Consider the following 24686-nt stretch of genomic DNA (forward strand, 5'->3'; position numbering starts at 1 on the left):
AAATCTTGATTTTAAAAGTCAACCAGTATATATTTGTGTATATATATAAGTACTTTTACTGTTCTTATCACTTCAGGTCTTCCTGAGAGCAAGGTTATCTCAGTGAATAGAGTTAAAACATTCATTTTTTTATGAATTATTTCAATATATATTTTAGTGGAGATTACACAAAATATGAAAATGCCAAGTATTTTTTTCATTTAAAAATGTGAAAATTGTGTGGTATATAGCCAAAGAACACAAAGGAGGAGTTTGAGTTCTTTGAGATTAATATTTCTTTTGAATGTAATTCCTCTTAAATGTTATTGCCTAACTAGTTAGGAGAATGTTATGGTCTGATCTTCCAAAGCATTGACCAAGTTACTAACAGTAAGAGTCAGCAAAAATCAAGATTGATGTAATTTTCCTAGTAAAAGCTAGAAGTTACAGTTTGTACTTCCCCTACCTGACTTTCTGAGCTAAAGGATTACTTAGTCTTACTTTGGTACTCAGACTAATTTCTGTCATCCCTTAGGGCTTCACATCTCCCAGATCATACCTCAAGACTTCTTAGCAAATCTCATTATGTCCCAGATCATTTGATGTCTCCAATGAGACACAATCTTGCCTGAGGCCCTGTTCATATGAGGAGAATTCTTTTAGATCATTATTCCTTGCCCATATGGCTGCCAAATTCTTGGCATCAAATACTCTGACTCAGTTCTTCAATCTTAAGACTGATCTTTCAATAATTCAGCGCTTAAATTATGATCCAGCTTTTTACAGAGTTTATACAGTATACCATACCTATGCTGGCAAACTTCCCCTCCAGCCCCTATTCCATTCAAACAGGTATGCTTTTTCTTAAAGTTCTGACCTGACACATGCTCCTCTCAGTCACTACATTGCCTTGAAGACTCCCCGTGACTCCTGCAGGAGTTCTATGTTATGATAAATTTATGTTCTTTTTTTTTTTTTTTTTTTTTTTTTTAAAGATTTTATTTATTCATGAGATACACAGAGAGAGGGAGAGAGAGGCAGAGACATAGGCAGAGGGAGAAGCAGGCTCCATGCAGGGAGCCTGATGTGGGACTCGATCCCGGGACTCCAAGATCATGCCCTGGGCTGAAGGCAGGTGCTTAAACCGCTGAGCCACCCAGGGATCCCCCAAATTTATGTTCTTTTTAAAAAGATTTTGTTTATTTGATAGAGAATGAGTACAACTAGGGGGAGGGGCAGAGAGAGAGAGAGAAGCAGGCTCCTTGCTGTTCAAGGAGTCAGATACAGGGCTTGATGCCAGGATCCTGGGATCATGACCTGAGCCAAAGACAGATGCCCAACCAAATGAGCCACCTAAGCACCCCTAAATTTGTGTTCTTAAGTATGGAACACATTAAACATTTTGACTGCTATGAATTTAAAGAAACGTGATTAAGGATGGTTAGATGAACTTGTTATCTAGGCTCTTAAAATACTGGATTAAGTTTGCTTTTTTTGTACACACTAGCTCTATATTCTGATCATATTATTTAAATTTTATAAGCTTTGATTTTCTCCTTAAAAAAAAAAGTAAGTTTAAAATGCATACCTTGACTTCTGCTTCTATTAATGAAAGAGTAATGACTATATGACTTGCCCTCTTGCCGTAATGGTTAGAAAATTAGACAAAATATATAATACAGTTCTCAAAATTAAAAACATAGAGATACAATGTAATACCTGAGAGTAGGGAAACCAAACAAGAGCACCTACAATATCTGGATTTCTGCCTGGAGGCAATGTTGGATGATGGTGCATGGACAGACAGCTTGGAGAGAACTCAGGGTCTTTACCTTTGTAGTTGAGGCAAATATCTGAGTTTGGAGAGACAAAGACAACTAGAATTTGTGGGGCAGATTACTACAAAGGAGGAAAATACACAGAGAAAGAACTCTAGAAATCTGTATCAGTGTAACCCTAAGAATTTTGTTTGAATAGTGATCTTTACAAGCGTAGAATGACACTTCACAAGGCCAAGTGTTGAACAATGGCCAAAAAGGAATAATTGAAGAACTTCAAGTAAATGAATTCCTAGAGCTTTCACAGTTCTGGAAATCTTCATGGGATATTCAGTAGAGAGCACAAAGTGTTAAGCTCTATTTAGTAATAGAGATGAATCACTCCAACCACTTCTTGAGACCCATCCTAAAATCTTTTTAAAAACAAGCATCAGAGGGTCAATTAGACTCACAAGTAATTAGCCATTGTCCAGAATCAATTTTAACTCCTTCTAAAGTAATAAAATCTACCACTAAACAAATTAAAAATCATAATGTCTGGCAACCAATAAAAAAAGTCACCGGACATGAGAAGAAATAGGAAAATATGACTCATAATCAGCAGAAAGTTGGATCAACAGAAGCCCACTTGGAAATAATAGATAGAATTAGCGACAAGAAGTTCAAAGTACTAGTAAAAATATAAATATGAGGCTGCCTGGGTGGCTCAGTCGGTTAAGCCTCCAACTGTTCAGTTGGAGCTCAGCTTAGGTCCAGGGCTCAACTGGACCTAAGGCTCAGGGCTCAGCATAGAGTCTGCTTGAGGTTCTTTTTATTCCTCTGCCCCCCATTCCCATCACTGGTGTGAATGTTCTTGCTCTGTCTCGCAAAATAAATAAAATATTTAAAAATATGTATAAGTATGTTGAAGACTTAGATATGAATATAATGAGACAAAAATATATTCAAATTGAACCTCCAGAGATGAAAATCAATATACCTGAAATAAAAATTCACTAAATGAAATAAATAGGAAACCAGACAGAAGATGATATTAATGAACTTAAAGGTGAGTGACAGAAAATACACAAAATGAGGCTGTCAGAGTCTCAAGAGGAGAGAAAGACTTTACAATAGTAAAGTGTGGGCGGCTTATGAAACAGTAACAAGCCATTCAACACTGAGAGTACCAGAACTGGATGGCAGGAGGTGAAAAATCCTGAATGCAATAGTTACCTCAAAAGGTTGTCATGAATACCAAGGAAGAACAGGTGTGCAGAGAACGTTTTTTACTTGCTCTTAGGCAGTATGAACATTCTCATTTTTTATTGTTCATAAATACGTTCCAGATATTTTGCATTCTTCAAATAAAAGGTACAAGACAGGGACAGTTTGTTCAAATTGGTCTTGTATTTAGACACACTATATATGTAATAATGATAATAAAAATTAGAATAAAGAGGAGACGCCTGGGTGACTAGGGGTTGGGCATCTGCCTTCCGCTTGGGGTATGATTCCACGTCCGGGATTGAGTCCCACATCAGGCTTCCTGAATGGAGCCTGCTTCTCCCTCTGCCTGCGTCTCTGCCTCTCTGTGTCTCTTGTGAATAAATAAATAAAATCTTTAAAAACATATTAGAATAAGAAGAGGAAGATGCAGAAAAAGATAATGATTATGTTGGGATATACTATACTTGGTCCTATCTTTAAGTGCTGTAGCGTATTACTCATTCAATCTTCATAGAAACCATAGGGTATGGCCACTATATTGTTATTTTCAAGTATAAAACATGAAGTTGAGAGATATTATGTAATTTGTTAGCGTACAGGAAAAGGTGGTAAACCAGATATTTAAACCCATATCAGTCTGAATTCAAAAGCATATCATTTAACTGTTTCCTATATTCTAAAAGTTATGAGCATGAATGCCTCTTTAGAATTTATTTTTAACCTACGCTACCAGGTTTAAGAGTGTTATGATATTTTGTTTTATATCATTTTCTATATGAACTATAGGCTTTTCAAAATGTATTCTGTAAATGTTAGGTGATTTTCTATACTCAAACATCAGGCTGTCAATTATTTACAAAAATAACTGGTTTGCCAAATTGAGTCTTGGGCTTTTTCTAGAATCAACAGAATAATAGCCTGTTTTTTATATTTTACAAATAATAGTCTGGTTTTACAAATAGTCTATTTTACACAAATATTTAATATTTGTGTTAATATGTGCCTGTCTGAACAATTCAAGAAATGAGGTTTATATATGAAGAGATAAAATTTGAAAACTTCTTATAAACTTCGTAAACATAAATGCTGTCACCAAATGAAAAGATACCCTTAATGAGTCAGGTAAATGCGCTGTTTAACAAAACCACAAAACAGCAGTGTTTCTTAAATTCCAAAATATAAAACTAGAAATGGAATATTTAAGTATAGCATACCTTTCTTGTAGGCCCATTTTCTCACCAATTGGTTTAGTGATAATGTAGAATATACAGTTGGGCTTATGTGCTTTTCAGTTTTCATCAGAAATAGAGAAATATCTTGACCTAATCAAATTCTTAATGATAATTATAAAATTGTTAAAACCATGTTTTCTAAAGCTGTGTCAAATTATTTAGAGGAATGGGGAAAATATGTATGATAAAGATAAATCCCAATGTTTATTTGAACTTTTTTCAGTTTTCCCCTGATAGTGTTTCTAAAAGAAAGGGAAAAAATGAAATGCAGATATAGACTTAATTATGTGAGTCTTCATTTATGTCTGTCTTTGGTATTTTAAATTTTTACCCTCAATTTTCAAAAACTCTATCCAAAATCCTTTTCTTTAAACACTTTACTAAGTATGCCGGTTAATCCACCCATCTTTCCTAGACCTCCCAAGAAGATACTTTTCAAACTATTACATTCATATGAATTACCTGGAAAGTATGTTAAAATGTGTATTCTTACTCAGTGTGTCCTGGGTAGAGTCTGACAGTCTGCATTTTTAAAAATAATAAGTGATTTTTTAATTAAGGTAAAATTGACATGTAACATTAATTTCAAATGTACAACATAATGATTCCAATATTTGTGTATATCATAAAACAATCACAGTCAGTCTAATTGACACTCAACACCACAATTGTTTTTCCTGTGATGAGGACTGTTAAGATTTACTTTCTTACCAATTTTAAATATGCTATACAGTATTAACTATAGCCTCCATGATGTATGATAAATCTTCATGGATAGTCTGCATTTCTAATGAGTTCCCAAGGTGATATGATATATCAGGCACCACACTATGAGTAGCCAGATTTTTAGAGTATTATATGCAGCAGGTACTGCTTTCTCAGCCTTGAAGACTGTTAGATGTGATCTTCTCTGTGGCCTCTATGTGAATGCCTATTCCCAGACTGATGAGACTCTCTCATGTTCACACAAAATGCAACTCAATGTGCTACTTCAATGTGGACAGCACCTTTTAGATTGTGATTTCACCAAGGGACAGACAATCACTGCTAAAACAAATGCTTTACACTTTATTTTTATGTGTGATCTTAGGATTTAGCAAGAAATACATTGGCACCACATTTGAAGACTTACTCAGAAGTAGATTTTGGCACATGTGTGAGTAGTCATCTAGATAAAAATCTTTTTTAAGCAAATTATTTTACTTCAAAATGTTTGCCCTAATACTAATTATTAGTTACTTCTTTGCCAACAATGAAACATTTTGCTTTTTCTTTTTTCAGGGTTTGAACCTGAAAAGACTGGAGTCAGTACAAGGAGGGAGAGAGGTAAGAAAGTCTAAAGGAGAAGGAAGAAGAGAAAGTGCCTTACCATGTTGCAGTGATGTGGTTGGTGAGTGATGGTGGATGATAATGATGATGATGATGATGGCGATGGAGATAAGAATGTGTGGAGAGGAATTTTGTGGACATAAATCCCATTCATTCTGGTCAAAGCACATTTTGCACATTTATGTAAATGTATTATTTGTGCTTGTTTTTCTGAAACTAAAGAAATATTGTTTCTCTGGCTAGGTAAGGACTGTTTCTGTTAAAATGGATTTTTGCAGTAGCAGACCCTCTAAATGGTGTAACAAAGACCTTTTAAACAAATATTATAGGGCAATATTTAAAATGCTTTCCTGAGAAATTAGCAAAGTTCTAACAATGCAAACCATTCATGACATTTGGGATTCTTCACTCTCCTACCCAAGGTCACTGAAATATGCTAGGAAGTTGGTATGCATTACTAGATAATGTAAAGTTGCTTTGGTAAGACTAGCAATTTTAAAAGTTTCTTTAATTATTGTTCATCCCAGATGTTTCATAAAGAGGAGAACTTTAAATAGTATCAGACATAATACCATATCATGCACATTATATATATATATAACGATTTTTTTAATTCTAACTGAACGAGCAGACTTAACTTCAATTAAAATCTTTCCGTGCTAAAATGTATAAATGTTGTACCTTGTGATTTGGGTTGTTGGGGTGGGGGAGAGTGTAGTAATTAATTCTGTAAATCAGTATTTTCTTGTTGCCCAAAAGGTAAGTTTATTTTTAAGTGATATTCATTTAATAATTTTTTTAAAGATTTTTTAAAATTTACTTATTCATGAGAGACACACACAGAGAGAGGCAGAGACACAGGCAGAGGGAGAAACAGGCTCCATGCAGGGAGCCTGACATGGGACTCGATCCCGGGTCTCCAGGATCACACCCTAGGCTGAAGGCAGGCGCTAAACCGCTGAGCCACCCGGGCTGCCCTATTTAATAATTTTTTTGGTAAAAAAAAGTGAAGCTATTTTGTCTTAAAAAATGTGACAATAAATATTACTCTCTCCCCATCTGTGGCCTCTCTTTCTGTAAAAAGAGATTTCTTCTGTATTGTGTTACAAAGTATTTTTCCCCTTCTTTCTTTGCTGTTTTAATTTCCACTTGTGTGTTCTTAGTATTTGACATTTTAGATCCTGGTAAACTTGTTATTTAGGGCCTCTTTCCTATTTTTCTGCTATTTCCACTCAGAATAATCTATTCCTTTTGAGGGGCATATAATAATTGGTTCACATTGGAAGAAGAGCTGGAGAAAGTGAAATATAATCCGTCTTTAGATATTTTTTTATGTTGTAAGAAAGCAAGGTGATAAGGATATGGTCATTTGTAAAGAGAGAGTTGTGGGGCAGGGTGGGGGGGAGTATGTACTGTGTAAGGAAGACCTCAGAACCATTTAGTTTTGGAAGGGTAACTACTTTCATCCAGATATGATCAAAATGAAATTACTTAAAGAACTTAACTCATCACCTCCTAAGTGGAAAATTCACACCCAAGCAGTACTGCCAGAATTTCTCTCTGCTGATTTTGTGCCTCTAAGGAAATAGAATTTGGAGTTACCCAGTTTCTCCCTGTTGTCTCCTAGTCCAATAGTAACAATGTGTCCAAAGAAGGCAAACTTCAATCCATACACCCATATAATGGCCTTGCTAAATGGTAGCCAAATTCTTCATTTCTTTTATGAAGCTTTTGTGATTTTTTATGTTATGTTAAAAAGCCAAATGACTGGTTTTTATTGGAAAGAGTTACTCTTAAATTTTATTGCTTTTTCTTTTCATTTTCTCTGATTTCATTTTTATTAGAAATACACTTGTGGGTGGGGAACATGCTGATAATGTGTTTTAAATTATTATTTTTTCTTAAAACAATTTTATGATTTGCGTGAAGGTCAGAATTTTAATGACCTACAGTTTAAAGTATACATTTGCATAGAGGGGACAACCTGATTTGGATTTCTCCCTGAGGTCAGTGGAGTGATTGTGAAGAAGGTAAGTTCATTAGATCAGTGATAGCTCAGTATTCTCTTTGGCACTTGACACTACCAATCCAGAATATAAACTAAATGGTGACTATTAAAATTCAAAACAACCACTTCACTTGATCTCTGTGCAACACTGGATTACCTGGGCATACTTCTATTTAACCTAACACTCACCTTAGTTTTCCCCATGTTTATAAAGCCTAATGTATTCTATGGTAAGAGACTTTGGAAGAGTATCAGACAATTAGGTGAAATATGTTGTGAAAACTCCTCTGGCAAGTCTCAGTGGTAGATGATCTATAAACAAAGAGTGCAATGACTCCTATAAGCCTCCTGATCTCTCTTGCTTACAATATGTCACATATCTTTCTGATTCCTATTTACTGTGTTCTATTATGTGTGCTTTAGAACAATGTATAGTATACTTCCGATTATGTTAATTTGATATGTGTGGATTTAGAAAAGTCTTACTCAAAGCCTGCTCTTAGAATTCCTTATCCTAACGCTACTGTGATTGATGAAGATTTAATAGCAATGATTACTTCTTAAAATGAATTAATTTGTCTTAGTTTAAATGATAGATATTCCCACTAGGTGTTGATGGATATAATACTGAGGACTTATTACTGAATATTTATAAGAAGGTTTAAGATGGGTTGTTTAAATTGTTCTATTTACTTTTTTGAGATAATGACAATGGTTAGAGCATGCATGGAAAATTAAAGCAGGCGGTAATATCCTATTTAGCTAAGTGGTAAATACTATTAAAAAGCTAATTGCTAGACAGAAAGGCCACATTTAAACATTACGTGCTGTTTAAAAATATAAATTAAGAAGTGATTAAGATATAAACCACTTTTCTGAAGGAAATAGAGATGGGCAGCACCTAAATAACTTGTATTATTGTGAAATATTTGAAAATAGATGTTAGTTGAATTAAACACTTACATGGATATTTTTGCACAGTTGCACATGCACACTGTATATAAATTGAGGGCACCAATCATAATAGATGTTTAGAAAGGGTGATTAGTAGGATGTACAAAATGTGATTATTAACGGATATTTCTACCTGATAATAAATGAATTTCCTGCCTCTCATGAGATCTTGTAACTCAGAAAAACTTCAGTGAAAAGTCATTGGGTATCACACACAGATAAATCAATGTATCTCTTTTATCAAAGAACTTTTGTTCTTCCACACAATGCTTTTGTTGTTAAATTTAGATAGAACCAAGTTACTATCAGTTTTCTTAAAAGACTGTATACCTTTGTTATTTCAAACAGTATCACATATTCCAAAGTACAGTTTACGTTAACTTATTAAAGATTTATCCGTGTGTGTGCGCACGAGTGCATGCATACAAATTTTAATGGCAAATTGTCCCTACTTCTACCCTACCTCAAAAATACTCATCATCCATATTCTGTTTATCTTATATCACAAATCTAAATACAGATAAGGTGACTTTATAACATGGATGAAGATAAATGATTATTATGGTTGGATATCTAATCAGGGTAAACATGTGATTTCAGAAATTTTACTGAATGTGGTAAGCTAATATGAGAGACAATTGAAACTTTTGAATTGCAACCATGTTGTTGAAAGTTACAGACATTCCAGAACCACAGAAGGATGAAAATTAATGTACACGTGTGAAATCTTCAAGGATCATTTTTATATAATTTACAGAGCTCATATCTCCCTAAGTGATGAACAGAATAGGCAGAGATCATGTTGCCCTTATTTATCTGGAGTTCTGAAGACAAGATTAACAATATTGATGCGCTCAAAAATTTTGAATAAACAGTTTTATATTCTTATAAGACAGATTATGAACGTGCTTCTCAAACATCTGAAAGAAAATTAACACTTTAGAAGATTTCTAGAAACATTCCTTAGAAATATGACCAAAACACATTATACGGCTATTTATCCCATTTCCAGAAAAACTGCCTGTTGTGGTTTGGAAATTTTTCAGTGGATAATATTTGGCCATGATATTAAAATATCCCACATGAGGGATTGCAATTACAAGCAGATAGATTCTATAGAAACAATGTTAGGATAAAGTAGACATTACAAATTACTATAATAGCTGATCTATGAATGTGTCATTCTCAAAAAATCACAAGCATGTCTTGAAACCCATATGTTTTACAGTCCAAAATATTTCACTTTCTCTATTGAACTACAGTATCCCCAATTCTCTGTTTATTTGTTTTTGTTTTTGCCCAAAACCATAAGTAGAAAATTATAGATGATAGGAACTTCTAGTACTTAAGAAAACATAATTAGAGACATTAGAAAAGGTAGATTGAAAATCAAATGTTGAGTAAATGCTATTTGCCAAACCCTACTTTATATTTAAATGCATTATTCATTTAAAATAATAATTTAAGATTTTCTATTTACATAAGGTACACTTAAGCATAGGCTGTTTCTAAATAGAGTATTTTATTCTTGTAAATAGTTGATTTTATGCCTTTGCTAATATAGTTGGATAGGCTTTGCGCTGTTTATCTCTTGACAAATTACATATTTCTACCTGAAGCTATAGGTCATTTTTAAATTTAAGACTTAAAAGGGAGAAAATTCAGAGTGAGATAAATAATACTCTAGATTTCTTTTTTCCCCCAAAGATTTATTTGTTTATTTATTCAGAGAGAGAGAGGCAGAGACACAGACAGAGGGAGAAGCAGGCTCCATCCAGGAAGCCTGACATGGGACTCGATCGTGGGTCTACCAAGATCACACCCCCGGCTGCAGGCAGCGCTAAACCGCTGCGCCACCGGGGCTGCCAGATACTCTAGATTTCAAACTGATTTGTCTGCCTGAAATATTAGCACAAGCATTATTTCAAGTGTAACAAAATAAAAATCACCTTTAGTTTTTCTTTCCGTGTATAATTTAATTAGAATCATTAAGTAGATTATCTTAGGTCTAGGTTATTGCTTAAATTAGGGAAACTCAACATTACTTCTAGGTCCAACAGACCACTGGAGATAATTGGTTTTTAGTGGAATAAAGAAGGTAAATGTGTGAGCTCTAAGGCGAGAACTAAATTTGAAGACAGTGTATTGTTCTTGGAAATAACTGCAAAGAATAGCAAAAAGTGTTGAAATGCCATTATTCTCTTAAAATCTAATATTTTATATAATTTTGAAATTATAGAAGATAACTATATTTCTTCTGTAGATTTATGCACCAAAAAGCAAAACTTTACCAAGAAGCAGATCTTGATTACCAGTTATTTTAAATATTTTTTTTCTGCAAAACTCTCTTCCATTTGCATGTATTCAGAATAGACCAAATGTTTCTTTTGTTCAACTTCAGCTGTCCCATTCTTGGTTGCTGTAGAGTGTGGTAGAATAAGAAATTCTTCTATATCCTCAGTGATAACACAATTTTAGGAGAGAAATATATATTGGCTAATATTGTATTATTTTGGAGGGGTATAAAAGCTGAGATGAGGATAACTCTTCTTTTTATAGCAAGAGTTATTCAATGGTTCAGTGCCAATAGTTCGTTGCTGAGATGTAACTGATTTACAATTTGATTTTGAGATGAAGAAACCTTTAAGAACTCAGTAAAAAATAAGATATTCATTTTTCCCCTTCTCAGAATTGACAGGCAATAAGGGAGGTGAAAGATCTTTGTGCTTATAAATCAATATTTAACTGAAAGAATTACATGGGACCATAATAATTATTCCTTTTTCAAAAGGTAGTTGAGAAAATAAAATGAATTAATATGTACATGGTGCCTGCCACATAGGAAGCACCCAATATATGGCAAATATTACTATTATCTTTCATATTATCTAATCTTCCCTCCATTTTTTCTTGTCAGAGGCAGTGTCATATTGTTGAAAGATTTTACTCTCTAAGTGAACTAGCCTAGTCTACAGGAAGCAAAGATATTCAAGGCTTAGCCTGACATTTACAGGATTTCACATTCTAAATTGGTTCTGAGATGACAAATTCCAAATAGGACAACAGTTTGGATTCCAAATTCCAATTGGAATCCATTGTTTAACCTCAGAAATTATTTTTTTTGAACCACAAAAATTCTTAATTTCATATTTTATATCATAGATTAGAGAAAAATCGATTTACCTTTTCACTTAGCATTGCTTATAGGGAGCAATGCATAAGGCCTGTAAGTTTTATAAGCTATTTTTCATACCTTCTCTATTTTCTGAGTAACCTTCAAATTAGATTTTGAAGATCTTTTCTATGCTTATAGACTGTTGACATTACAAGAGATTATCCAAAAGAAACCCATTAATTAAGCATAACTATTAGATCCACTTCAGTAAGAAAGAAAATATCCTTCTTAGTATCTCAGATGAGGAGAAAAATCCAAAAGAGGTATACAACATTTATTATTATCACTTTCCTTTGGAAATATTTGAGTATCTAGATTAGATATTCCTCAAGTATGTACATAGTGACTAAAAACATTTCCCAAAAGAAGCAGGGGAAAAAAAAAAAAAAAAGGAAAAAAGGGAGAGGGAGAGCAGTGAGAGGAAGGAGTGCTTCAGCAGGCATGAAATCATCACCATGGAAGGATAAAGGAGACTTTACCTATAGGAAACCCATTGCACATGTACACAGAAAGCCATGATAAAGAATAGTTACAACAAGTTTGAACAGTAATTTGAATCCTAGTGAATTCCATGAAGCAAAAATCCATCATGTTCTTGACAAAGTTTCCCAAAATTGACCCTGTTAATTTCAGATTGTGCTGGATGGAATTATGCCAATTAGAGACATATACATGAGTTAAAATATCAAGTAATCAGGAATTTGCCCTAAGCCCAGGTAGGGAACCTAATAAACCTTCTAACTAAGCAAATTTAAACTAATTAGAACCAACAAAGACAAAGCTGAAGAAGGTCCTTATAAAATTTGGAAAGGATACTCAAGAGTTTTGTGTAAAGGAAAGCAGTGTGTCAAAACCCTCTAAACTCCTGAGTTCTTTTTTTTTTTTTTTTTTTTAGCTAGGCCTCTTTTTATTGGCTCACAATGGAAAGTCGTGAAAACAAACCACAGGCAGTGTTGCAAGTACAAGAGCTAGTGCTTTTATCTAGGGTAGAACTTTTCAAATTTGATTAGCTGACCAAGAGGTTACTAAAAAAGCATTTTCATTTAAAGGAGGCAGAAACTCTGTGTTTGGGAGGTTGACAAAAAGAACCTAAAGGTTACAACCAAGGCAAGGCTTACCTCACTGTTGCTCTCAGACTTCAATGGCGTCAGAGGATCATGTTTCAAGTAGAGGAGCTTAAGTCAGTTTGCACTGGAATTTCAAAGAGACCTTTATTGTATCTCTATAATTTCTGACTATTGACCTACCAAACCACCACAAAGTAATGAATCTTTTGATCAAGAAAAACTGTTAGATCTCCTGCAATTGAAAGGAACACTACAGGGGTGCCAGGGTGGCTCAGTCAGTTAAATGGCTGCCTTCAGCTCAGGTCATGATTTCAGGGTCCTGGGATTGAGCCCTGAGACAGGCTCCCTGCTCAGTGAGGAGTCTGCTTCTCCCTCTCCCCCTGCTTATGCTGTCTCTCTCTCTCTCTCTCTCTCTGTCAAATAAATAAAATCTTTAAAAAAAGGAACACTACATTGACAAAGTTTTAGTAGGTCTCTAAATAGGGAAATTAGGAGGTTATGGAAGATGGGGAATGTGGAGGATATTTAATCAAGTGATAAGGTCCAGGCAGGATGATTTAAAGACAAGTCTTATAAAGCAGTGTAATAGATAGAAACCAGGCAGTTTATGACATGATATCTTTGTATCAATGTGCACAAAATGTAAAATAAATGAAGGTTCTGACTTCAGGATTCATAAATACAACATATTTTCTTTGTTAAATGCAGCATATTTTCTTTGTTTATAAATCTGTTTTCAAAAATATTTGCCTATTTGTAAAGATTTATAATTTTAAAGTGGTTTTTACAAAACGATGAGGACTACGAAGGTTATAGCACAAGGAATTTGACTTTCTAATTAACATAAATGTATATATCTTTTTGTAAGAAACATATACTGTTTTTAGAATCAGTAAAGCCCTGGGGATGTCTTGAGTTGAAAAAATAAAAACAAACTATAGTTTTGTTTTGTTTTGTTTTTCCATGCCTTATATATTTTTTGAAAGTATATTCTTAAGCTCTGGGATTTTTTTTTTTTTTTTGCATTGTTGGTTTTATTTTGTATGCAAGTGAATGTGCAGTTATTTCTTGACCTTTACTTATGTCAATTGATACAAAAGAAATATTCTGTTACAGATGGTCCAATTAAATCAATCTGCTTTCATCAGGGAAGTATTTATTCATATATAAATGAGGAGATCTCTTTTGATTCCTTTCTTAATTTCAAATAGAAGGCAATTGCCACCTCAAAAATACACAGAAGAAAATAAATGTTTTTATTTTAATAATTAATCGTAACTTCATAAAAGAATATCTTTTCTGTTTTGATTTATATTTTCATGTAAAACAAATAATCCTCATATAAATGTTTAATTGTTTTTGCTGACTAATGTATTAAGATCCTGTAAACCTATAAAAACCCACTGCTTCTCTTTTCTGGGGAACTTCATGGCTGTCCTTTTCTCTACTTGGAAGTAGATCCCTAAATCTCTTTCCATCTTTTGGTCATCCCTTCAGTGAAGACAGTTATTTGACATTATATCTACTTTCTGATTATATTGTGTGCTGAAATCAGTCACTTTAACACAGTTCTCTGGACATTGATACTCAGCTTAATGGAATGGAGCACTCCTGATCAGTTCTATTGCTATTCTTTAATTATATCTCAGGACCTCCTTCAGTCCCTAATCAGTGATCACCACATTGTTATTTACTATGTAATCTAAAATTTTTAAGTAAGATTAAGTAATAACAGAATAATATATTTAGGATTCTTTAGCTTCTAAGAAACATTGTACTGTCAAATATTATATGAACAATCGTCTTAATTATATTAAAAACGTAAAGATTAGGGAATTTCAGACTCATGCAAATAACAGTTGTGTTCAAAATAATACTTTTAAGTACAAGTACTATGACATACTCTATTAGTTTGCTAAAGCACCATAGGAAAGTAGCATAGGCTGGGTAACTTAGACAATAGAAAACTTCTCACAGATATAGATCTAGAAGTGCAAGATCAAGGTGCTGCAGATTTGGCTTCTTCTGTCTTCTCTCCTTGGTTTGCAAATGGCATGTCTTTACATGGTCCTTATATGGTTTCTCCTTACTGTTTGTGTGTGTGTGTGTGCGTGTGTGTGTATGTCCAAATTTCCTCTTATAAGGACACTAATCATACTGGTGTGGGCCAACCTGAATGGCCTCGTTTTACCTTAATTACCTCTTTAATGGCCCTATCTTCAAATAGTCACATTCTAAGGTACAAGGGGTTAAGGCTTCAACAGATGAATTTTTTTTGGGGGGGGGTACAATTCAGCTCATTACACATACTAAAAGTAATAGAACTGTACCATCCATGTTCCTCAAAAGAGAAGCTTCATTTCTGCCTTTCACTTATTTACTCAGAAGCATCCTGTTCTTTTCAATAACCTTGAAATTTGATTACAAATTCCAACCATCAACAAAAAATAAAAAGATAGAATAACACATGTAAATAATTCCTTATCTGCAATTCTAATATTAACCCCAAATGTTTTAAAAATGGATACTGCCCAAAAAGAAGCTAAAGCTCATTTCATGGCCCAAATCTGACCTGAACTAATATGAATCTACTTATAAGGTGCTTTGTCCCCCCACTTAGCATGGACATTTATATTTTGCTACAAAAATATCAATATGTTTGTACAGTTAATTCTCCAAACCCTATTGCTGCCTTGAAAAAGATATTACTAATCTTAATAAACAGCTTTTGATTAAATGAAAGAGGTGACAGCCATGTTGAAAATAGGTCAAGTTGGCAACAAGAAAAGGAATGTGTAAACCATTTAAAAGAACAATGAGTTGCTGCCTGGAGAGCATAGTAACTTTAGTATTCATTCCTGAAGAATGGAGTAATTCATAGATGCTTTTGTATAGAACTCAGACAATTTGACATCAAAGAAAACAGCAAACAACTTAGATATTAATGGAGCTTCAGTAGAATCACAAAATAATTTTTAAGAATTTTACATATGTTTTATAGATAAAGACATCTATGGCACAGACATAAATTTTCCCTAAACAAGAAATGACTAGGGGCATCTGGGTGACTCAGTGGATGAGCATCTGCCTTTGGCTCAGGTCATGATCTCAGGGTCCTGGGATTTAGTCCCACATCGGTTCCCCGCAGGGAGCCTGCTTCTCCCTCTGCCTGTGTGTCTCTGCCTCTCTCTCTCTGTGTTTCTCATTAATAAATAAATAAAATATTTTTTTAAAAGAAATAACTATATAATAAAGAGGCAGTGTAGGAAAGTAGGCTTTTTAGAGAACATATATTTTAGCCCTTCCATTATCAGTTCTGCCCTTTGCTCAGCAATGTGATATTGAGCAACTTGCATAACCTTTCTGTACCTCAGTTTCTTCATTTTAAAATTAAAATTTATAGCTGTAACTTACCTCAAAGAATGGTTATGCATAAAGAAAATGAGGCTACAATATGAAAAATAATGAACTCATTGGTGCCAATAAAAATAACCAATATGGAAGTTTTTCTAATACTGTTATTGTTGGTTATTGTCACTATACTTTGAATTAGCAAAGACAGTAGACATTCCACTCTCTGAGTATAAAGCCACTTACTCAACACCACATCTCAGATGGAATGTTACCTACTCAAGGAAAAACTTCTCAGGGATTCCTACTTGTAAAAGTCATACTTGATGCATAGTTCTATTATGTTATTATGTTTATCATATTATATTGTGACTCTTTTTATATGTGTCTCCACCAGGCTCTTAGACAGAATATTTTTCAGCTTGCACTCACAAAACTTTGTATCATTCCTTAACAAATATTTGTAAGTTGAATATTATTCTTTTTTAGAATCACTGAGTTGGGTTTAGAAAGTTCCTTTCTATATTGATCACTCATTTATTACTTTTGATTTTCATGCATTTAGTTTATATACTTTGGTTTCATTTATAAATATTAAAGTAAAATTAATAGGTACATTTAATTTTATTTATTTGCATTATATTCTATTTAAAGAAATAGATGCTGTTAATGGTTGATCACAGTTTAGGTGAACTGGAGGTATAAAACTTTGAAATTGTGAGAAAAATAAATATTTATAAGCTTCAATTGTGAGGAAAATGTTTAATATAGTTGAATTTTTTTTTAATTTGCCAAGTTCCATAATTTCAAAACTATTGATCCACGTGAGTTTTAAAGTATATTAATGCTCTTGTATGGTTTTGGCTGATTCAGGTGTTTAAATTATCCCTTATTCTTTGTCACGATTACATTATACAAGGTCTTCAGGCACTCATCATTTTCATCTAATATGATCATCCTGAACTGTAATTCCCTTTTGTACAAATAAGGCTGATTTAGGTGCAGAGAGGATTAATGGATTGCCAAAATCAAATAATGCATAAAAATTCAGTACATAGATTTTGAAATGCCATAGTGAAATGATATTTAAACTAATATGTAATAATTAAGGAAGGATACTTTGTAAAATGACACATGAAGTGATATATGAATGTGAAGACTAAGAGATTGAGATTACCATATAGAAAACATTAATCTTGGGGCAATAACATTAATTGACAGAATATATATTTAAAAATAATTTTTACTAACATGATAGACTAAAAAGTAAGGGAAGAATTTGAATTTTAAAAATAAAATATATATATATTTAGGGAGCCATAAGTTTGTAGGTATTTAACTGACAAACTAGCATGAATAATTCTTTTTCAGTCTGACAATCCTGCAAGGATAGAATTAATACCCTAAATTCGTGAGGTAGTCTGTAATAGAAAAAATATTAAATCTGCTGAGCTCTTTTCCCAGAAAATCATTGAAGCAGGAACCACATGTATCAGGATAGAGGAAAAAAAGAGAGAAAAAAGATGACAATTAAAAATAAAAACAAAAAATGGAAAGAGCACTAGACGGCCAGATTTAATGGGATAAGTAGAGAAGCTGTACATTTTCTATGCAGTCAAATAAAATTTCCCCCCAACCTAGGAAGGACTACACTCAAAACATGAACCAGAGTTCTCAGTTATGAAAGGAAATTTCAAATACAACTTATGTCATAAAACTGGGGAAAGAACTTTATAACTGTGCTTTTAAGCCTTAAGTTGAGCTTAAATGTATTTTGAAAAATTATGTTCTGATATAACTTAAATACTCCTATCACCAACCTACTTCCAAATCCATTCAGCAGTCTAAACATCTGTCTATAACTTACTAAGGGATTGTTCTGAAAAAATTAAGGGTGAATCCAGTTCCTGTTTGGGGCCTATTTATTAAACTATGATGTTCCCTAAAATACTGATCCTGTCTCTTAGCCCTTCCTCTTGACACATTTTTCCTAAGTAACCACATTTATTCTGGTGGCTGTAATGTGGACTCTTTGCTGATGGTTCCTACATCTCTATCTCCAGCCCAGGTCTCTCTCCAGACCTATGTATCTATCCACTTATCGGACCTAAATATTTTTTAAGTTGTATAGATATGTACAAAGACAATGAATTCATCATTATTTTTGTTCTTCCTTCCCCAATAATCTGGTTCTTGCTCTGTTTTCTATATCATTTAATTACATGATTTCTTGACAGTCTTCCATCCCAGGCAATATAGAACCAATCTCATTTCTTCTTCCTCTCTAATGTCCCACACCCTCAAGGTCATCATGCAGTCTCCCCTCTACTTCAGACATCTCTTTATATTTTTTTCATATCTATCCCATTTCCACTGACAGAATTTGGATCTTCATCACCTCTCAAGGGAAATACTTTAATAACCTATCAACTGGTTTTCTAGCTTCTGTGTTCTCCCATCTCCAATCTATGCTCTACACTGTTATCTGAATATAATTATGAGACTTCCTTGCTAAAGAATGTTACTGTCTTCCTGTTACACAATTATAGGGTCTAACCTCCATGGCACATCAACCAAGATTTTAGCCTTAACTTACCATTTTGGAAATCTCTGAATCTCCAGAATTTCTTCTTCAATACAACACCATACCCAATATTAATGGTATCTCCTTTGGCAAACTGAATTGGCATCTCCTTTGGCAAACAAATTTTATGGTATATTTGCACTTTTTCTTAATGGGATGGTAGAAATAATTACTTTTTATGTAGTATAGAGAGCATGTGCCTAATCTGCTAATGCCAGAACTTCTATAAAGCAGGTGCTATGTCCCTTTCTTCTTTATAATCCCCAAAACTTAAGAGCCTAGAACACAGGAAAAATTTAATAAACATTCGCTGATGGAACTAACACCTGATATGTTGGGAGGCTCTGACTTACAAGGGTGGCCTTCTTGAGTTTTGCAAAAATTACCACTAGATGTCACTAGCACATTTCCAATAGCAATTTCTGAGGCAGGGAGACCTAACATTTACTAAGCACCTACTATGTGGCAGTCCCTTTCTAATAATTTTGTGAAGTAGATGCTTTCATCACAAGTCTACAGAAACAGAAGCTTAGGAGGATGAAAAGACTATATAGCTTGTATTAGATAGAGGTGGAACTAAAAATCTACAATTGTCTGGCCATCAAAACCCATGGTTTTCTCACAGTGGCAGCCACATTGTTTCCTTTCTGATTGAGCCTGGCCTCCAAATGACAAATACCATACCCCATTTTTTCTAACAAATTAAATCTTTATTGAAAAATTAAGGTATTATTGGTCTGGACACTTTTTAAACCCTTCAAGTTAAAAGGCAGTGACTTTGCTTCTCTAAATAAGCTTTTCCTGAATATAAATCATTCAAAAAATTTTTTTCAGAAAAATATTTTTAATCAAATATAAAAAATACATGTTTTGAACAGATTTCTAATATATTACTACTTTTTCCATTTGCATTTGAAAGTTGATATCTACTGTATAAAACCTAATTTCTTAGTTTTATAGAAATAACAGAAAAAACATTTTCTGTAATTTGTATCATCCTTAGTTTCCAGCAAAATTCAGTGTCCCCTACTCTATTATCTATATACTAAAGTCTTGCCAACCATACTTGGTATTTCAAAATGTAGGCCAAAAATCTGTTACAAATTATTTTATAGTAATAAGGTTCTAAATTTTATTAGGTATTAGATAGCAAAACACTAGCATTATAAATGCCCAATAAGTATTTGATTTTCTAGTTGACTGTCCAGTACTCAATATTTTCTTCTTATCATTAATACTATGCTGAAAGATGCCTGCAACTGTGAGTCTGGGTATGTATGCATTTAAAAGTACAAATTAGGGGGTGTCTGGGTGGCTCAGTCAGTTAAACATATGCCTTTGGCTCAGGTCATGATCCTTGTGTCCTGGGGTGGAGCAAGTATTGGGCTCCCTGCTCAGTGGAGATCTGCTTCTCCCTTCCCTCTGCCTCTCCCCCGCTTGCTTGTATTCGCTCAATCACTCTTTCTCTCTCTCAAATAAATAAATAAAACCTTTTTAAAAAAGTAAAAAATAAAAGTACAAATTAGAAAATGTTAATTAATATATATGTTTCTCTTCTCATTTGTAGCAATATGTTTATGACAGAGGTAATAATTGCAGAGGATAATCTTAAAGTTTCTTTGAAACTGGATAACTTCATAGGAAACTATAGCACTGAATGGAAAATAAACTTTTATAGATAAATACCTTTTTATACATCTCCAAAGAATGCTTTCTGTTTCTATGAACAAAGACTTCATTCATAATTATATTCCAGTGCTCTTTCTATTTTGCATAATATCCCACTTGCAGCTTTCTCATTGATATAAGTGTTAGACTGTGTCATTTTGAAAATGAGAGTTGAAATGATCAACTCTTTCCAGCGTTTTTTTGTGGAAGATATTTTCTGTAGTGAAATTCAGGTAAATTGTTCAAATTTAGAAACTTTGATAGCATAGCCTCATTTCCTCCGCAGGCAGTCTAGGTAAGGAAAATATGCTTTAGGATTCTCAGTAAATGCACCAGTCAGTGTTTAAGAGATACCTTAAATTTCCTTCTTCAAAAAAGATGGAAAGAAGTGAATTATTGAAGTTGCAATCTGCAGTTTTGATAGTCATGTATAAAAGGGGGCAGATGTTCTTTTCTGCTAAATCATTCCCATAATACACTTACCCTGTATTCAGAGATGAGTATGCTTACTGCCAAGCCTTAGAGGAAGGTTTCAGGGAAACATTGATTAAACTCCATTGGAGAACAAAGTAAAGGAGAAAATTAGTCATTCAGAAGGTAGTGTTGTGTATTCCACCTTTTCTTATTCTTCCCCTCCTATAAACTTTCTCTGATTCATGGTAATAAGCTTTAAATGAACCATTATTTTAAACATATTTTCAGATAATCAAAATTTATCTCTATAATGGCCAGTATCAAATCCATGAGAACATTAAATTTTCACTCATATTTATGGAATTTGCATTGCCTCTATGTTTTTTGAGATGTTAAAAAGAAAATTAAATAATAGCTAATAAATGAATTGAAAATCCAGTTTATATAACCAAAATAAATGGTTGGTTAGGTCAGTTTTTCAAACTAGAAGTAACTCTAGATTGCTGGCTAATAGGTCATGTGAACTTCTTATGTATAAATGGAATAAAACAACAAGTTTATGAATATTTACTATTACACAGGCAATTACCGGGTCTGTCTTCAAAGTTTACAGAGATACATAAATTAATGAGCTAATTGGAATATGGTAGATAGGTGGATGAATAGATTTGTTTATACATGGGGTATATTTACGTTTACATTTATAAATATGTGTGTATAGCATGTTCTTAAAAGTAATCTCTAGTTAGCATATGGTGAAACAAATTAGTTAAGAGGTTGTATTAGGGACTGGAAAGTTTTAAAAAGTAGAGAATTTCTGAATTTACTAGTGTTTTAAATTAACTGGCTTCACCTCCATAATTTCAAAGATTTTTAAATAGAACTGGTTTGTACAAATGAACTTACATTAACACTAAAGCAGTTTAAATTTGGCCTAATATAAGGGATATAAATTCTAAGAAATGTAGGAAGGTATTTACATGATTTGATAACAATTTCATCATAATGACTTGCATGTAATATTCAGGGTTCAACGGCAATACCAGTTTTCATCCATTAATTCAGTATTTACTAAATTCTTATCAGAGAACTCTATTTAAGTTAAGTAAGGTTTTGAACAAAATACTTGACCACAGTGAAGTACAGTTGAAGCAAAATTTGGCTTTGGTTTTTGAGGTAGTTGCATGAGGCATAGATTTCAGAAGAGATAAGAGTCCCACTGTGTAATTTATCTTACTCTCTCTCTCTCTCTTTTTTTTTTTTTTAAAGATTTTATTTATTTATTCATGAGAGACACAGAGAGAGGCAGAGACATAGGTAGAGGGAGATGCAGGCTCCCTGTGAGGAGCCTGATGAGGGACTCGATCCCAGGTCCCCAGGATCATGACCAAGCCAAAGGCAGATGCTCAACCACTAAGCCACTCAGACATCCCTATCTACTTATTCTTATATTGAAATCTGGTGATAATGAAAACTGACAGACAGTGAGAGTCTCAAAAGATGATTTGAGACTTCTTAGAAACAAACTCAGCATTACTTGTAGGGAAGAAATAAAGGCGATTTCATGGTTTTAGGCCAAGTAGGCCCAGTCGACAATGTGGCAAATGTAAGGAAGCTCAGAAGAAAGCTAAACTATGGGATGACAGTTTAGTTTTATTTTTTTTTTATTTTTTATTTTTTGACAGTTTAGTTTTAAATATTTATTTATTCACTTATTTTTAAGATAAAGTGAGCACTTATGAAAATACTGCTGAGTTCATGAGAGGAATCTGTCAGGAGACAGAATAATTTGGGCGACAATGCTAGAAATCATCTTCAGGCAGAGGGTAGTTGAATGAAGGAGGGAAATTGAGATCTTTGAGGTGTAGGGAAAAATAAGCAGATCATCCAAGATGATTAGAGAGAAAAACGTGAGATGGAGATAGAAAAATAATAGTCTTAAACAAAATAAAACCGGGATGGTGTGGTAATCAGGGGTGACATTTGAAAAGGAAAGAATGAGTACCTCAAAAACAGCTGTTTGCTTTTTTTGTATTCTAAACAGGTAAATCTCTCTTTCTGTACCTGTTTTTCTCTCTTCCTCTCTCCCTTCCTCCCCCTATGTTCTGACTTGGGCCATTCAGAAATGAGTGTTTAATAAAAGTGTTGCTGATATTATAATTTGAAAATTTGGGCTCTCTTAACTAAATTCTACATGTTAATGTATAAAGTGTTTCCTAACATCTTTTTTTCCTCCTGTGGAGACTTTATTTATTTATTTTTTAAAGATTTTATTTATTCATTCATGAAAGACACAGAGAGGCAGAGACACAGGCAGAGGGAAAGCAGGCTCCACGCAGGGAGCCTGATGTGGGACTCGATCCCGAGTCTCCAGGATCACACCCTGGGCTGAAGACAGCGCTAAACCGCTGAGCCACCTGGGCTGCCCTGTGGAGACTTTAAACATCCCTCCTCACCTCTACCTCCCACCCCCACTCGAGATTTATATTTATCATTAAGCTCAGTAATGCACATTATTGCTTGAACTTTTTCCTGCTCTTACCAATTTCATGATTGGTTTCATGACGGCAAAATTATAATGAAAAAAGTGACTTATTTTTGTTTATGGTCCACATTCCTAAATATATTTTTTAAGACTTTATTTATTTATTCATGAGAGACGCAGAGAGACAGAGAGAGGCAGAGACACAGGCAGAGGAAGAAGTAGGCTCCCTATGGGGAGCCTGTTGTGGAACTTCATCCCAGGACTTTGGGATCATGTCCTCAGCCAAAGGCAGATGCTCAACCACTGAGCCACCCAGGCGCACCCACATTCCTAAATATTAATAACAATACTAATATAGATCAAAAGATTTGTCAATGTTCTGACATTTCTAACAGAGTCTACCATTAAGAATCTATCTGCTGTGCCAGCTGAAGAAGTTGTTAGCTAAGAGAAAAGTGTTCCATAATTTCAGCTTTTAATAGTAGAAGGGAATGGCTATTAATAAATTTTATCATTTAATGACAGGTGACTCAGCATATGAATAAACTGAGGATATTCTATGTGGGTTATGTACTAAATCTCCATTAACTAAATGAAATTTTCCTTCCCTGGTTTTCAGAATAGGCATTATTAATTTGAGTATCTAATCATAAATAGTGGATTTTAAGCCAAAGTATATACTCATTTATTTAACTTTTAGGTGAATTTACACCAAGATTCTCTTTAATACAATATTTATTGTAAAAAGGAAAGTTTTTTTTTTTTGGTTAATTTATGCTAGCTGTGTAATTACTTTTAATTATTGAGAAAATTTTAGTTATAGTCCCTATTTACTTTTTCATAGTTTCTTCTCCAAAGCTATCACTTGAGTTAGATATTTTCAAAAACCTTCTTAACTTCCTGGGCAAAAATAAATTCTCTCAAAAAAAGAAACTATGTGCAGTTCACTTTTATGGTCACACAACTAATGTCTAGAAGAGATCAAAGTAACTGAATGAATAACCAAATTCTTTTTACCCCATTTTGCACTCTCAAGGGTAACATAATCCAGGGGTGTTTTATTTCTCTTACTCTTTTAGGGTAGAATGTAGATCTGCTGTATACATTGTATTTATATTGCATTTGGTAGAAGCAGGTGTATTTGAAATGTGAAATGTTTCTAAACTTAGTTTTAGTTAAAACTAAAATACATGTATAATTGTTACTGCTTGGTGTTTATTTAAAGCTATAATAAAAAGAAAAGTCTTCTTTACTTTTATTCTTAGCTTTTTTTAAAAAAAATTATTTATGTATTCATGAGATACAGAGAGATAGGCAGAGACATGGGCAGAGGGAGAAGCAGGCTTCATGCAGGGAGCTGGATGGGGGACTTGATCCTGGGACTCTGAGATCACGCAATAAGCCAAAGGCAGATGCCCAAGGCTGAGCCACCCAGGTGTCCCTTATTCTTAGC

General features: G+C 33.6%; 1 protein-coding gene across 3 annotated transcripts in view; it reads left to right on the top strand.

The window, feature by feature from the left end:
• The window catches only part of CCSER1 (coiled-coil serine rich protein 1), a 1367203-nt gene that overhangs the window by 904462 nt on the left and 438055 nt on the right, over positions 1-24686 (top strand). For all 3 annotated transcript variants that reach the window (XM_072810584.1, XM_072810583.1, XM_072810585.1), the window contains one exon: positions 5480-5524. In XM_072810584.1, the coding sequence (XP_072666685.1) occupies positions 5480-5524 (45 nt within the window). The remainder of the gene's footprint in view (positions 1-5479; positions 5525-24686) is intronic.

This window comes from Canis lupus, chromosome 33 (genome assembly GCF_048164855.1).
Source record: "Canis lupus baileyi chromosome 33, mCanLup2.hap1, whole genome shotgun sequence".
NCBI lineage: Eukaryota > Metazoa > Chordata > Mammalia > Carnivora > Canidae > Canis > Canis lupus.